Source organism: Notothenia rossii, assembly GCF_949606895.1.
Source record: "Notothenia rossii genome assembly, chromosome: 9".
Taxonomy (NCBI): domain Eukaryota; kingdom Metazoa; phylum Chordata; class Actinopteri; order Perciformes; family Nototheniidae; genus Notothenia; species Notothenia rossii.
This window is the reverse complement of record NC_136907.1, coordinates 5,603,987-5,621,234: the sequence shown is the minus strand read 5'-3', so window position 1 is coordinate 5,621,234 and position 17,248 is coordinate 5,603,987. Positions and strand designations below refer to the sequence as shown.

Genomic DNA, 17,248 nt, shown 5'->3' with positions numbered 1-17,248 from the left:
TGACTTAGTGAAGAGCAGGTTATATAAAATAACTCTTTATAAAACCAGGTATCTAACCGAGGGTTGTAGTGAGTTGCAGTTTCGCTACACATGTAGAAAACTCCTCCTTTAATGTTTCTCTGTCTTCTGTTTCTTCTCAGATTCGATTAGAGTTGGACAAATACCTGCCGGAGGTCAACGGTCCTCTGCTGAGTAACCTGATCGACACCGTGGAGAGGAAGCACCGACGAGGCAGCGCCTCATTGGTCGACGAGTTCTTCTCGGACGACAAAAGTGTGACCCCTTACAGCCTCAACATCAACGTCATCCTCCCCAACACCACCCACCTCCGCACAGGCCTCTACCGGCCCAACAACAAGACTCTGTCGGTGCAGCAGATCAAGACGGAGCCCGGGCTGGAGGTGCCCTGCTCCATCACCTCCTCCAGCACCCAGGCCCTGCCCGACTTCACCTCCGTGTTCAGCGTGCCGCCTGTCGTCAACAGCGTCTTCATCAAACCAGACATGAGCTCAGGGGTATTGAATGTGTCCACATCGTCCCAACAGCACCACCACCAGCACCACCAGCACCAGGACCAGCACCAGCACCAGCACCAGCAACAGCACCAGCACCAGCAACAGCACCAGCACCAACATCAGCACCAGCAAAATATGGACACGGAGCTCCACATCGGCCCCCCGGCCCCTCAGTCGCAGGTCTACAGCATGCCTTTATCCGGCTGTGGGGACCTCACCATGACTCTGTCCCACAGCAGCCCGTCAACACACGCCTCAGCGAGCGGCAGGACCATGCAGAACCTTGGCAACGTCGCATTGCAGACAAACAACGGCAACTACATGATGGCCGAGCACCAGCTACAGCAGCATCATGGTTATTACCACGCCTCTCCGTCACACACAGCGCCACACAGCCTGCCCCCGTCCCCCCCCAACTCTCAGCCGGGGAGTCCAGACAATCAGGCGGAGCTGCTGAGTTTAGCGCCGCAGCTCCACCTGGCCTACCAGCAGCGCCTGGGAGGGATGAAGGTGACGGGGCTGTCTCCACACGCCATGCTGATGACACACGGCCAGGGGGTCCTGACGGGCCCCAAATACAACAGGCGGAACAACCCGGAGCTGGAGAAGAGGAGGATCCACTTCTGTGACTTCCAAGGTCGGTTTTAGTCCAAAAACAATGTTCACTCTAACACAATTGTCCCTATTTTCCACCATGCGCTATAAAAAAAAACAGTATAAGTGTACATGTTTTATAAAGTGTACATGTTTTGTTTTTAAATAACTACCATGTGTGGAATAAACAAATAAATAAATAAATTTTATGGAGTCCCTAGGGGCAAGAAAATATATTTTTTTTTCTAAGCATGTAATTAGCAACCAGGTCATTCTACCAGTTGTCTACAAATGTGAGATATCTGGCACTATACTTGTATTTACATGATGTATTTTAGGGGATCAGAATCCCCTTTTTCTTTTCTTTTGCAAGTTAAAAGTGAAGATACTAAACCAGCCTTTTTTTTCAACGAGCCCTGCACGAATTCCTGGACTTTTTAAAGGCTTACTTCACACAAAAAACGAAACGAATGAAAGCAAGTCACAACACTACCACTTCATCAAGTTGGTTCGGATTGCTTTCAACCAAAGTCCCTGTTGTGTAAATAAGCTTAACTGCCAAAGCAAAAACACATATGCAAATCTTTCAGTAACGCAATGCCTCTCTATAATATCAAACAAACAATAACTGGGTTGCCAACATTCTTTAAAACCCACTGGAAAAACATTGAGTCTTTTATTCAGCCTGGAGGGCAATTGTTTGAAAGGGTCCTTCTGGGTTCGCTTACCAAAGATTTCTAAACATGTGATTGAGTTGTCCTGTGTTAAGTACCATTCCCACTGGGTCACAGGTGAAAAACAACTCAAAAGACAGCAATTTTTCTGCTTGTTAACATCTTTATGGCCAGGTTAAACTTAGCGTCAGGTGAGCACATTTTCCGCAGTCAGCCGGGCTCATCCATCTAACTCTCTCTCTGATTTATTTTCAGGTTGCTCCAAAGTTTACACAAAGAGCTCCCATCTGAAGGCTCACCAAAGGACGCACACAGGTAAGAAAACACTCCTCTGTGGATTTAACTGACACAAGATGACATCACATTGCACATCACTGTCTTCGTCTACATGCAGTTCAGTCAAAGACACTAGAGGAAAGTGACCATTTTTAGCTAATTGTAATAAGCCACTGACTTTGAAGCAGAAATTGAAGCAGCTAATGCCAATAACTTGCTGCAGGGGCTCCTTCAGCGCTACGCATGAATTAGCACAAAGATTTGTATTTGTACTCACCTACCCCAGCAGCAGTGGCGTAACAAGGTTGTGATTGGCCCCGGTGCAAATATTGTTTTGGGGCCCCCCTCGCACGCTGATGCGCTCACACACGCACGGACATACACTCTCTTGTCCTTTCTCTTTTGAGCGCTGTTCTTGTGCTTTGGTTTGCTGGACATTATAAATGCAAGCTATTACATTTTTTATAATGCTGCCGAACTTGCTGCTGCTAGCTACAGTACAGTACAGGTTGATTAAATGGTTCGCTCGTCACACAAGGTATCACATGACATGAAAGGGAGGAAGGTCATTGGACAGACAAATTGAAAATTAATGTAGGTTGCTTGGTTACTTTTAAGACTGCGTGAACCGGTCAATGCCATTGGGGCCCCACAAAAAATAAATAAATATAAATATAAAACAAATAAAAAATGCATTCTTGTGCACAATGCAGCTTCATGAAACGTTAGTCCAAAGTGTGTGTATTTTGTGGGGTCTTCATCCAGTTGTGTGTAATGTACACATGTGTTGTATTTATTTAGCTTTTCCGTCCACATACAGTATGCAAACTTATCCCAGGATTCAAACTAGTGACGGTTAACTCACAAGCTTTCCAACGTGACCATTTAACTCATTTTGCTTCAGCTTATTTATTTTTATTCTGCATATTTTGTCCCCACGCCAGTTTCGACACACCCAGTTACTATAATAGAGGTAAAGAACACAATGAAGAGGAAAAACATCATAGAAGCAACACTTGGTTTGCTCAAGAGTTTTTGTTTTCTGTCCGTTGTGTTTATACATGCTCATACCTGTCCTCTGAGATCCCAAGAGAGGTAGAACAAAGAGGGAGGGAGGAGGGGAAGAGGAAAAGAAGAGGGAAGATGTGCTGTTAAAGCAAAAGGCCAAACCAGTTACTCCTGCTTTTCAGTCTCTTTTCAGAGGATGCAATAGGAGGAAGGAGGGGGTTTGCAGAAGGCTGGTTTCGATGTGATTCCCTTCTGTAACATGAAACCTGTGGGTTTCCCAGAAGCCTCAGACTTGGATTTTAGAGATTTACTCATGCGATAAAAGCTGCAGAGAGAAACAAATGAATGAATGCGTAAATAGAAACCGATCGTTCTATGCTCATAAATAGATAAGCGGAAACTTTATGGATCCCTTTGGGGGAAGTTCAGTTGTTGCAGCAGGATACAGCAACACAAAAGACAAACAGACGGTAAAATACGAAGTGAGAACAATACACTAACAATACAAGAGAGCAGTAAAAGACAATTTAGGAGTGTGTCGACATTTTTCACGCAAACAGTCTGACTTTGTCTTTGACGCACCACACTGTCAGTGGTTGAATCATTCTGTGGTCAGTGCACAGCTGTACAATTATTTAGTGCCCGGAGGAGAAATGTTGTATTAACTTGTACGCAAACTGTCCACTGTTCCCTGAAGGCGTGTGTCTGAACGAGTATTCTTCTTTTTGTTGCTCATTGAATGTATCTTAGGGACCGACCACCACTGAGTTGAAATGTGCAACAGTTTCAAGGATATCTAATTGGCTTTTGATTCACAAAATAGAGTTAAGTCTCAATGCAACTTCTAAGATTGAATATCAATAGATTTGTACAGTTCAACAGGTAATTGCGCCACGTGTAGACAGTCTGAAAACGTGTATAAAACTGCCTCGTGTTTACGGATTGTGCAAAAAGTGAACGCCCTGGTGTACTCATCCTGGTCACTCTGAATCTCACTAAGAGGCTTCACTTTCCAACTGGCAAAACCAGGCTTGCCTATTCTGTTATTTTCATTCACTTCAGGATGACTCATAAGTTTAACATGTTCAGAAACAGTGGGGCCTTATGCAAGAACATATTTCGTTTCCTGATCTTAACTTTCTCTTACTTTAGATCTTCATTCTTCCACAGCCTTTTTCTCTTATTACTGTCAATAAATCCTGCACAAACATGTTGATCTGGATAGATGTTAACCCCATATCTTATCTCTAAAACAGAAACCTCATTGTTGTTAAGGGTCAGTCTGTAACTTAAGCTGTGGAATACCTCAAGGCTCTGTCCTAGGTCCCCTTTATTTTGTCCACACTATGGTTTTCTTGCCAAAATGTATATAAAGTATACATCTGCTCCCTGAACTCGCATTTATAAGGACATTTGAAAACTGGCAACCTATTTTAAGCCTATATTTGACTCTAATCTATGCTATAGTATCGAAAGTAGGCAGGATAAAGGTAGTCTGGTGCTGTTTGCTTAAAAATGAATGTTTTTGTCCCAATTCTCTTACTTGTGCAAAGCTATTCATGCCTTATCTTTCCCAGCAGTGATTAATGCAGCTCACTGTTTGCCATCTTGAGTGTTAAAGCCTGTTCACACCTTCAAATCATACATGCTGCAGCCAGTCTCCTATCCACAGCAAATATAAAAGATAACATCACGCACATTGTAGACTCTTTACATTGGCTTAAAGTTGATTTTCTTATTGCCTAACAGTCATGGACAGACCTACGGATAAAATATAATTCAATCTTTAAGTTCACATTAGTACGTGATTTAATATTTAAAGGCCAATGCAGGCACCAATGGTGTCTAGGTTAGGAATGTTTTTCAATATAAATATATATCGAAAAAGATGTATCACGATCCAAAAACCCAAACACGTTTATTTTAGCAGACTCTAAAACAGATAATCCACACACTGAGAAGCTGAAACTAGTTTGTGTTTGCTTAAAGATTAAAATATGTTGGCAGTAACTTCTCTGAAAATCAATCTGCTAATCCTTTCTGCTAGTTTGTACCTTTGTGTGCATACATACTTGCTATGGAATCATTTGCTTAGATATTCAACCTTCGACACAGTTCATCATTTTCTCCTCTCACTGTCTCCTTTCCCATGGCATAGGTCTACGGCCTGGGGTATTGCTGCTATCTCTCTTTAGGAGGGGCAGCTTGGGCGCATTGTTGTTGCCAGTCTGTGACGGAGCACAAGCCGCCATGAGATAGTTTACTGTTCAGGGACGTAGGTTCCCTGGCGCACATTCTTTTCTATGGACGAGAGCTCTAGTTAGATTCAGCGTCCATATTGCTTTAGTCTCGCTGATAAAGAATGTTGATTATTACACTCCGAACTAGTTAAAACCTCGAACTGCAGAAAGAGTTCTTCAGAATTGGTTTGGCAACCGCTGTGTCAACTCGTGACACATCACATGTCTTGTGAGTTCTCCGGCCCAAGCTCCAAATAAACCGTCAGTGTTTGCCATCAGAGCTCCAGCTCTCCTCGTGTCTCTCTGAGTCCTGACTCCATCAGAGCTCCAGCTCTCCTCGTGTCTCTCTGACTCCTGACTCCATCAGAGCTCCAGCTCTCCTCGTGTCTCTCTGAGTCCTGACTCCAATAGCTTCAGAAGTTTCCCCCACAATACTCTTCTGTGAAACAGCCAAAAGACGTATTTCTTCATGCATGTCATCATTCTTTACAGCAGCCTTTATCAACACCCTGTCATGTGGTGAAACATCCACACAATGAATGTTTATTTCAACTCAATGATTCAGATTTATGTCTTTTTGTTTCCCTTAAGGCGATAGTATCAGAAAGTTTGTGTGTGTCTGATTGTGTGTTTGTGGGTATGTACTGCATGTCAGCGTGAGTGTGTGTCTTATAAGTATCAGTTTCATTTTCTTCACTTCAGAGAAAAATCCTCTTTTAGTTTTTCGTGAGAACTCTATTCATGCAGCTCTCAACATTAGCAGGTGTTTTACTCTCCTTAAGTTATTATGTTTAGAAGCTCCTTAAACCCTACATTTGTCCAGGTTGTCCTCCTTAGGTCAAAGACTTTTGATATAAATGTTATTTCTAGCTTTATTACCTGTCTAGTGCGTACCCTGCGCCCCACACAATGCATGCTGGGACTTGCTCATGGCTAACGCTCAGCCTGCCGGTACATGAGGCACACGTATAAAGTTAGTTTTATAAGGACTACTATACTAGACCGTTTTAGCTCCAATGTTACCAGTTTGGAAGTATCAAACCACCCGTACGAACAAATGGCCAAACTTCATTGCATCTCATCAAAAGGTGGAATAACTGTAATGATGCACTGAAATATTGTACAAGTCTATCTAAACTGAAAGTATTGTTTAGGAGCCAAATCATTCATGGTTATGAGCAGGACCTGTGAAATCCCATTTGTTGTTATTTCTTGTAATTGTAAAAGTAATTTCTTTCTGATTGTTTTGTCAAAAAGCAAACAAACATGTCGCTGATGACCTAATATTTTATTTATAAGAAAAATATATGCTAGTGGGGGAAGGACCAGAAACGTTTTTTTAAGCTTCTTCTTGCCCCTGTTGAACATGACAGAGACTATTTGAGAATTGTTATTATTATTATTTATTTTTTGTTATTGTTATTATTTTGTTGTACTTTGTTATAATTATTAATTTGAGTGAGAAAGAAAAAGGGAAAAAAAAGAGTATATATATATTATTATATGTTTTTGTTTGTGACATGTTCAATAAACTGGCTAAACTAAAAAAAACGATCTGAAGCTATTAACTATAGATGAACAAGCAAAAGAGCTCCGTTGATGAAAAGACAAAGAGAAACAAAGATGGAGGGTGATACAAGTTAGTTTTACCATGCTAGATTAGTAAGAAACCAAACCGTTTACTCTTCCCCTATCATACCACTGAGATCTGTATTTGTAGTTCTTCGGTATTCCTACGGTAGTTTGTTTTGCTCTGAAAAGTAACATTACCAAGGCTGCTAGCGGTAGCCATGTTGCTAACAATGTTGTAGGGCGATCTTTTCTCTTCAGATGTTCTTAAGTAAAGGATTGTAATACTTTGACTGCCATTAACAAAGTGTCTTTGTTGGACTGCCTCACTATCTGTTGCGTGGTATACCCGCCACTACGAGGGTCCAACCTTGACCATGGCCTCAGAAGCCATTTGAGCTTTGCACGTTGTCTTGTAGTAACTGTGTGTTAGTGTGCGTACGTGTGTGTGTACATGTGTGTGTAAAGTGCTATCAGCCTGATTAAGGTACCCTCCAGCCCTCTTCACAAACACTAACGGAGCTGATAAAGCTAAGAGGTCTACAAACAGTTTATGGGCGTCCAGGAGAGCCTGGAGTTGTTTGCTCTTTGACTCATTAAAAGCAGGCCGAGATGTTATAAAATGATTCTATCATGCTCTGATGTTTTATACCAGATGGTGTAGAGTCATTTAGGGTATGCATTACAAGTGGTTTGAACATCTGAAGACGTTTAAGAGTGGGTGGATACTTTTTTTTTACCGACAGATTTTGTTCTGCTTTTAGAAAATGTAATTATGTCAAAGAAATGTTCGACCTATTTGTTAGTCGGCCAGAGTAAGACCATCAGTTAAATGCCCTAATTTGAAATGTAAAGAGACTTAAGATGTAGGGAAATATAGTAGTTATAATTTAACAAAGAATATTTTAATACGTTTTTTCTTGAAGTAAAGCAAAATAGTTCTCTTTTTTTGATTGGACCCTCTTTGAACAAACTTCATTTTGACTTTTCTAAAGTTGTTATAACGTTACCTATATGGAGAATCAGCAGTTACAAGATAAGGGGTTAATACATGTTCCTGCTGCGGGTCCATGGAGTCAAAGAGACTTAAAGCCCCCTATAGAGTAAATATATATGATCCTTACAAAGTACACATCAGCCTGCAACAAAAGATGTTTTGTCCCAGTGATGAATGTGCTGTTATGCTGTCTGTACACTTCTGAGTGTGTGTTTTGTTGTGTGTGTCCATTATGGTTTATGACGTATTCATACCTACACACTCATTAGTTTTTGTTTGAGAAAGAAATAATAGTAAGTAAGCTCCTTTTTATTCTGCCACCTGATCAAATAGCTGCTGTCTGTCAGGTATACATTCCTGTAAAGTCTTTTGAAAGCTGATGCCTTTCAGTTTTAAAAGGAAAAAAATGAATATAGCCATATGTGTGTTGGGTAACGTGCTTCAAAATGCCAGAATATAATTTCCTTCTTTCTTTAAGATGTGGCAGCAGAGAAACTGTGCATAGTTAGAAAATCACTGCAGAGGAAGTAAGTGCAGGAACACGAGTGTATTATTTTATTTGTATTCAAGAATCTTTTGTCAGTATCCACACAAAGCTCACTTTTCCCCCTCGTCACAACACAACCAGTATATTCAAATGATCCATCTCCCACTGTCCTACAGGATCTTGTTATGAAACAGACACACAAGTACTGCTTCCATCACTTCACAGGCAATTAGTTCCCCAACAAGTAAATCTTCCCAAACTGTAGTCTAAAGGCAGATGAAAGATGGATGAAGTGGGGTATGTTACCACCTGACCTCTTGGAAGCTTGTTTTGGAATATATACCCCTCACGTGTGTTTGCTCTGTGTGTGAGTGTGTCGTATTTCACCTGCCTGTTTGCCGCCTCCCGGGGATAATAAGTATCCGAGAGGCGGCTGTGCTTTGACCCCCACAGCGCACCTATAGAGCAAAACCAAACACACCTGCCGCTCGAGAGCCTCGTCTCTTTATACGGAGACATTTGTTCTCCACCTCTACACACACATCACGAATGGTTCAGTCCAGGAACAGGATATCGTCCTGATTGGAGCCTGGAGTGCCTCTGATGTGTGTGTGCTCAGGTTTTAGTGCTGCAGGATTATTTTGACTTATATTGTTGTTTTAAAATGATCATAGTGTTCATTTTTAAGAGAATCCGTACAAAACCAATGTGTTTGTTTAGTCTGTAGAATACTTTACGTATAGGAGAGTATATCTGTGGTATTTTAGAACATATTTAGGCTTTAACGAATATCTGGCTTTCTGCAATTTGAATATAGCCCATCCCCCGTGTAGCTTTATCCAATGAAATCATGTTGGGACAAAGTACATCGAAACAAGTGTTTATAATCACTATTGAATATGACGTTGTTTTAAAAATGAATAGTTTTGCATCAAAATGAACTTTAACTCAAAAACTCATTTTCTGCTGGCCTTATTTTTTAGTTGTTCTTATCGCCTGACCCCTCCTTTGTGTTCTTTGGACCCCTCACCCCACTAATGGCTGTCACTGAGTGATTGATGGCCAATAGCAGAAGCTATCTAATCAGCGCTAACGAGGTCCGCTCTGTTAATGAGCCCTCAATGACCCACAGAGACAGAGACACCCCCTCCTCACACCACGCTGGGGTTTTCAGCCAAGGACTCAATTAGGGAATACATTCACTATATACTTATTTAGGTACAATAACAATGAAGCACAATTATGTCTCGTATATCATTCATTTTCAAAAAAGATACATTTGTTTCTAGAGAATATGAATCGGTCTTATATCAGAATCAGAATCCCTTTATTAGTCCCACAGAGGGGAAATTTGCAGCGTTACAGCAGGAAAGAGCCACAAACAGCTTAGTGTTGCATATCTGAAATGCGTTAAAAAAAGTACTAAGTTATAATAAACAAACAACACAACAATATGCTAAAAAAGTACTAAGTTATAATATAATAAACAATATGCTAAAAAAAAAAAAAAAGATTAAAAAAAATTTTTTTTACATAATTTTCAAAAATACAGATCAAAAACAAATCAAATCCTGTATCAAGAAAAACATTAAATATATTACATCACATGTCACTTGTTAGACACTTTTATCCAAAGCGACTAGCATACTCAATACTGTGGACAATCCCCACTGGAGCACTTTGGGGTGAAGTGTCTCAGGGACACAACGACATGCTGACTGCAGTGGGGTTTGAACCTGAACACCAACGCACAACCCACTGCGCCACACGCCTCCCTGTTGCCATGAACTCTTTTACTTTTTGTTCTGGAAAGTATTACACCCCACTTTAAGTAAAGCAGCTCGATCAGAGTTTTAGTGTTTAGTTATTTATATGTCAGTTCTTTGGGCTCTTGCCTTTCCCTGATTCCCTGACACTCATTTGGACTGTTCCATGAAAGATGACATGTTTTTTGTTCCAGTTGTTTGAATAGCAGCCTATTGAACAGATCTTTTTTCTCTGTGTTGATGATTAGCTCACTATTTGGCAACAGCACGTAGGGGCAGAGCAGAGAAATGTCAATGTTTGGGAGGGGTGGGATAAGTGGCGTGTTAAGATTGACTTGGCTCGTTATTCTGCACTGCCATTTTACAAGTTCTGCCTACCTCATTATCCAGGATCCATTAAACTTCTGTGAGAAAAGAAATCACAAACCCCCAGAAAGAATTACCCGTAATTTTCGGACTATAAGCCGCGCCTTTTCCCCTATTTTTCGACACTGCGGTTTATATAACGGTGCGGCTAATCTATGGATTTTTACAGCTAACGGCCAACACCTTTAACTCTATGGGCTCTATGGCCGGTCCGCGGACCCCCACCTTTAAGCGGCGGGTTCCAGCAGGAAAAGCTGGAGGCCGGAAAAGAGTGAGACAGGTAGCGCGCAAAAGTAAAAGTGGAACCGAGAGTGGTATGTCGCTGCTGCGGCTTATATTCAGGTGCTGCTTATAGTCCGAAAATTACGGTACTCAATAGTGCGACTACAGATCAGAAACTCCACATGGCATCTTTAGAAAAAAAATAGCAACACTTTTTATTTTATTTAGCGTTTAGAAATTGTTGGTCAAGGTCACAATCCTGAGCGACATGTCCTCTGGGCTCAGTTCAGCATTTCCCCACATTTTAGGTTCCAGTTCAGTGAAACCCCCCCCCCCAGGCATTTTGACATTTACTCCAGTTTGAAATATATTCAAATATTAAAAGTTAGTCAGATATTAGCTTTTTGTGAAACATGTACCTACCTCCCTAACGGAAGTTGCTTGAATGATAAAATGACTCCCTCACAGTCAGTTCATCAGTGAATATTAGACTGAATAAAATAGCTGAAGTCTTTTTTTTTTTCTGTGAGAGTTCCTCAAAGATTCAGGTGAAATATTCCCCCAAAACAGAGCCAACGCACGAACTGTGTTAAAAAGCCAAACATTATCCATTACAAATAGATCAGTCCTAAATCTCACACACAAACACACTTAGTCTGCTAATGACAGATGTAACCGCCAAGTAATAAGGTGTGTTAGGGACAACAAATTGGGCTGTGATGGCACACACACACACACACACACACACACACACACACACACACACACACACACACACACACACACACACACACACACACACACACACTGCGGTCACTACTAATAGTTCCTCACAACCTTTTCTTCTCAGGAATTTTATAATTAAGGGTTATTATATTTGATAGTGTTGTCAATTAATCAACCAAGTCCTCTTTAAATCAAGTATAGGCATGAAAATCTGTGTGTGCGTGTGTGTGTGTTTGTGTTTACAGGAGGGAGGCGTTAAAACCACAAATACACACTCTGTCGCCCACACTGTTAACTGCCATTCAAACAGAAATACTGATCACACGCATTTACCCATACAGTGACACACACTGTGGAGGCACACACACTTGTTTTGTGGTTTTATTGTGAAAAGACATTTGTGACACCAGAGTTATTGATGAGATGTTTTATTGATGAAATAAAAGTAATACAGTGTGAATTGAGTGAGTAATCGATTAAACACATGTTTTTAAATCTATGGAACTTGATTTTCCATAGATTTTAAAGGATTGCTTGAAAGGAAGGAACAGTTATACAACTCGTTGTTTTTATATAAAACAATGCAGGCCTTTTGCACATGTAAAAATAACATATGAATTGAACTTGAAACACTTCCCACAATGTATTCAGTTAAACAACATGTAAGTTAACTTAAGTCGGTATAGAGAAAACATAGTCTAATTATAGATATATTTAAATTACCTTTACAACAAAATCTCTTTTGTTAGATTTATTCCCTTTTAGTGAGATCAACTTGTAATATCAGCATCTGGAGGACACTGTTCAGAAACTAGTTGTACCAAATGCAAGGGTGTAACTTTGGTTTGAGAAGTGGGGGGGACACAAAACAGGGGGTCCTCCGCAATGAAACATTGTTCTCGATTTAATTCCATTTCCTGCCTTTCTACAAATATATATATATATAGGGACTATGGTGTTAAAGAATCCAAGAAAAATGGGTAGTGTATATAACGAGTGCAGAAACGTATCTAGTGTCCTTTCCATGTGAACCTGTTTTATTTGTGATGACCTCACATCCTCTAGGGGGGTCCGGGGGCATGCACCCCGGGAAGATTTGTTTCTTTAAATTTAAGTTAAAGGCATCAATCTGGTGCACAAATTAAGAGATTTATGGATACAGCTCTCAACACTCATATGAAACAGAACTGTATATATTTCAATATTCCAAAAACAATTAGAATATGCTCACAACCAATAACACACATTGATATACTCCTCTCTCCTATCTTACCTAGTCTGCATTCTTTCTTTTTAGTTATGCATATTTGAATAATCACTCCCCCTTTAAACTGTGTTTTAAAAAAATTTTACTGGACATTGGAATGATTTCTTAACTTATTCTAAACAACTATATTAAATAGATGGAAATATTTGTTTACATAGATGACCAAACCGTTTGAGACCCACTGAGATAACGCTTGAGTAAAAACATAACAATAAACACATTTGAAAAGTGGGGGGGATACAAACAGGATTTTGAAAAGTGGGGGGGACATGTCCCCCCTGTCCCCAGTGGAAATTACGCCCATGACCAAATGTATATTGATATGATATTGAAGCTCAAGCCGGTGACGAGTGATATTTTTCTAACGATTATGATAAACCTTCCCTTATATTGCTAACACCTCTGCCCTCTCTTCCTCCCCCTGCAGGTGAGAAGCCGTACCGCTGCACATGGGAAAGCTGCGACTGGCGTTTCGCCCGATCAGACGAGCTCACCCGACACTACCGGAAACACACCGGAGCGAAACCCTTCAAATGCATCGCCTGCAGCCGCTGCTTCTCCCGCTCCGACCACCTGGCCCTGCACATGAAGCGCCACCAGAACTAACATCTGGATGTACACAAGCCATCCCATAATCACACACAAACACAGCAGGATCCACACACCTGAACAGACACAAAATCATCCCTGTGAAGCTCCATGGCAACACACCTTGATTGATAGCAGGCATCTAGGAGTAAGCTGAGAAAACAACAGAGACTTTGGTCAATCCATGGTGGACATTTGAAGGGAAATGGAAGAAAATTCAAAGCAAGTTTTTAATGAAGGTTCTGGTTTATTCAATGAGACTCGGCTATTATGGTTGGATAGCATATTCTTCCAGTCTAGCAGAACAATTCAAAATACACATTTAGATGTTTATTTGACAAATGGTGTCTGTGTGTCTTAAGATGTCTTCTAGATTCACAAAAAATAACATCAATCCTCTAGTATTAAAGTATTTAACTGCCTCATTTGCATAACATAAGGTACGATTGGCAACAAAAACTTGTACCTAACTTGGAAATTGTTATGTTTGTATATCGGGTAAAAATCTGGCCTAGTGTTATTCTGCTGCTTTCTCTCTTCTCATGGAAACAGAGGAAGTGGTTTCTTGCGGTTGTGAACAGAACCGTCCCGGCTCTATTCAATGTTTCTGCTCTCAGTCAACACAGTGTTTGATCTACCCGGGACTCAGAGATGATTTTCTGTCTGTTCTCATCACTGAAACCGATTTAAAACACACGTACACACACTTCACATCAGAACATTTGGGACTTCTTCTGATTACAGCCTGGAAACATGAACTGTCTGTTGTCCAACAAATCTGCCACCACCTCCATCTTTGATCAGTTTCAGTCTTTTCTCATTTTGAGATATGAACTTTAAATGACAGGTTTGTCGTGTGTGTGTGTGTGTGTGTGTGTGTGTGTGTGTGTGTGTGTGTGTGTGTGTGTGTGTGTGTGTGTGTGTGTGTGTGTGTGTGTGTGTGTGTGTGTGTGTGTGTGTGTGTGTGTGTGTGTGTGTGTGTGTGTGTGTGTGTGTGTGTGTGTGTGTGTGTGTGTGTGTGTGTGTGTGTGTGTGTGTGTGTGTGTGTGTGTGTGTGTGGTACAGTGAATGTATTGAGATTTATACTTGACATCCCTTTTTTTTCTACATCAAATGTTGTAAAATTCCATGTTGTGATTTAATCTCCCTCTAAGGGCCCTTTACAAAAACAGAAAAAAAAACTCAATAGATGTTCAGAGAACTCCCTGGAAAAGTTAATAATCTGCCTGTCAAGCTTGTTTCGGCACAGGTAATACCTGTCGATCTCACAGCGGAGCGATTTGCCAATGTTTGTATCCGTGATATTACCTGTTGCCACGGCGACCAGCTACTCTGACGACAGTTTCTATTCAGCGCTGTGTTTCCTCCGTGTTTGCTCAACACTTGAACTAAAGAAAGACAGAAATGGGTGGATAGACCTGTTGTGTAATCGTTCCTGATTGTTTTTTGTAAATGTACAGTGCGGAGGGTAAATGACACTCACGTATTGCAGAGTTCTGTTAACTGGCTGAACGACAGGTTAACGTGCACCTGATGTGGCGGCTGCTTTTAAATATACATTTTTTTGAAAGCTCTGGGATGCCCACGCATTTTTTGTGGAAAACAATGTTGCTCCGTACAAAAAGAATTCACTCTATAAACTGAACGTGAAAAATCCTCATCCACCATTTCTCTTTTAGATTAAATAACATTAAAGTTCAAATTAAAGAAATTAAAATCATTGTTAATTTGTAAATCTAAACATCCCAGTATGAAATCTCTCTTGATACAAGGCAAGCTATTTATTCTTTTTTTATTATTCTGTGTAATAACTTAATTTAAGTCTTCCAAGGGAGCTCATCGATGAATCCATGCCATTTATTCGACAAAAATACCGAAATTCAACGGTTTGGAGGCTGACATACTTCTGGCAGGGAATTACGGCCAACTGCTTTATTGTGAACCTATATTTTTAGGAGCCTGATTTTTAGCTTTCTTCACTGTTTCCAGCACTTTTAAGTCAAAAAAACATAAGATCTGTTGTCCCAGTATTGCCCTCAATGATACATCATGGCGGCGATTTTCTTTAAGCACCGGACATTTTTATTCGGTTAAACGGGTCATAAAATGTTATATTGTAAGAACAGTTCTGCCTGTTCTCCTGCGCCACCTACTAAACTAACAGTAATAGCATCTAGTGAACGTTGTCATTATCGCCCCCTACAGGCAAAGACAATAATAACTCCTGTAATTGCACCACCTGCAGGCAGTGAATGTTAGCGGTGAATTTAGTTGTTTGTTTCCTCGTAAATTAAACCTTTTTCTGGCACTTGACCATCAGAAAACAGCACTAACATACACACATGCAAATTAATTTACATTAACAGTTCAAAGACAGAAGTAGTGGTAGTATTTGTGTCTATTCAGCTTGTCCTCTCTTTAAAGCTTTAAATAAATACAAAAAACACTATCTATATTAAAAATTGCAGTTATACTTTTTGCCTGTATGGATCAGACCACAATGTCTACGCTTATAGTTTTTTTTTTTGGTAGTTTTATTGCCTGTAGGTGGCGCTGGTTGGACTGGACCTGCCGCTCTGAACTGATTGAACGATACTGCCTGAGTTGTTAAAGATACTTTGTTCTTCGCCCTTTAAAAACTGAAACTTCATGAGCAGAAACTTGTCATTTCTTTAACTGTTGTGATGCAGGAACGTTTAGACTATAGGTTCTACCCACCCTGTACTCCATAAAAACAAGCGTTTATCGACATCTTATTATTTCAAGTCTTTGATTGTCTTAATTTAACTTCTAAACGTTTCTCTCCAAGGAAACTAGTTCTCCTGCCTCTCTCTCGGGGGCGCGGACCACCCACTGTGTAAATATCTGTAGTTTAAACAGAAGACTTTGTAAATATTTGTTTGGTTTTATTTACTATTATAATATTAATATTTTTTTCTTTTTTATCTAATGGGATTTTAGATCAGTTGTATGTGAATATGTGTTAAATTTGTTTTGATACTTATGTTTAAGAGAATTTATCAGTTTATGTACAATTGATGAGAACAACAATGGTGTATTTACTGTTTTCTGTTTGTGAAAAAAGCTGCAATGAAATAATAAAAAGATTCCTAAAACAAAAGCACGTTGTTTGCTTGTTTCCTTGGTCTTTAAAATATGTTTAAAATATCCTATTGTCTTTCTTATAGGGTTAGAAAATTAATAATGAAAGAGAATCATTCAAGAAAAAAAAAATTATAATCACGTTTGCTAATGTCAAGGGGATTATACATTTATACGAATTAATGTAGGGAACCTCCTTTTTGTGATCTTTTTATTCATTTCCTCAGAGTTTATCCTTTAAAGGTCAAGTCTTTCCTGATGATTATTTGGTTTACATCATCGGGAACATTAGAAATGTTAAGAAAAAACTCTACGATGCCATGGACCCAAAATACTTTTTTTCATATATTTATTTTGGGGGAAAAGCCCTCTGTAAATCAGCAGCAGAGGCTGCGTTAACCGAATATTTTCCGTCTATGACGGGTTTTTTTTAACAATGACGGAAGATCTGAAAGCCGTCCAAACCTAACTTTGCCGAAGAGATCATTAAAATGACTTTGAGACTTGTGATGACTTTATGCTGCGCTCCCGCGAGGTGCAGTGGGCAGGCATCACACGGCGCTAACAGTTCACGAGCGAGTGTGAGTCCCCGTCCCCCCGGCAGAGTTGTGTACAGGCCGACGGGTTATAATGGATTTTGACGGAAATATTACGATCCTGTCCATCAAAATGACGGGCAGCGAAAAAGTGTAGCGCAACCTCTGATCAGCAGATATGTTTTTTTGCTGCTAATTTCTCAATACGAACACTTAAAAGGGACCTATTATGCAAAATGCGCTTTTTGATGTCTTTTATACATAAATATGTGTCCCCGGTGTGTCAGGGAACTCACAAAGTGTCAGAAAACAAAA

General features: G+C 40.2%; 1 protein-coding gene across 1 annotated transcript in view; it reads left to right on the top strand.

Moving 5' to 3' along the window:
• klf5l (Kruppel like factor 5 like) overlaps nt 1-16,416 on the top strand; it is a 29,533-nt gene extending 13,117 nt beyond the window's left edge. The window contains exons 2-4 of the mRNA XM_079648723.1: nt 141-1,152; nt 2,039-2,098; nt 13,135-16,416. Coding sequence (XP_079504849.1) covers nt 141-1,152; nt 2,039-2,098; nt 13,135-13,313 — 1,251 coding nt within the window. The 3' untranslated portion in view covers nt 13,314-16,416. The remainder of the gene's footprint in view (nt 1-140; nt 1,153-2,038; nt 2,099-13,134) is intronic.
• The last annotated feature ends 832 nt before the right edge of the window (nt 16,417-17,248 follow it).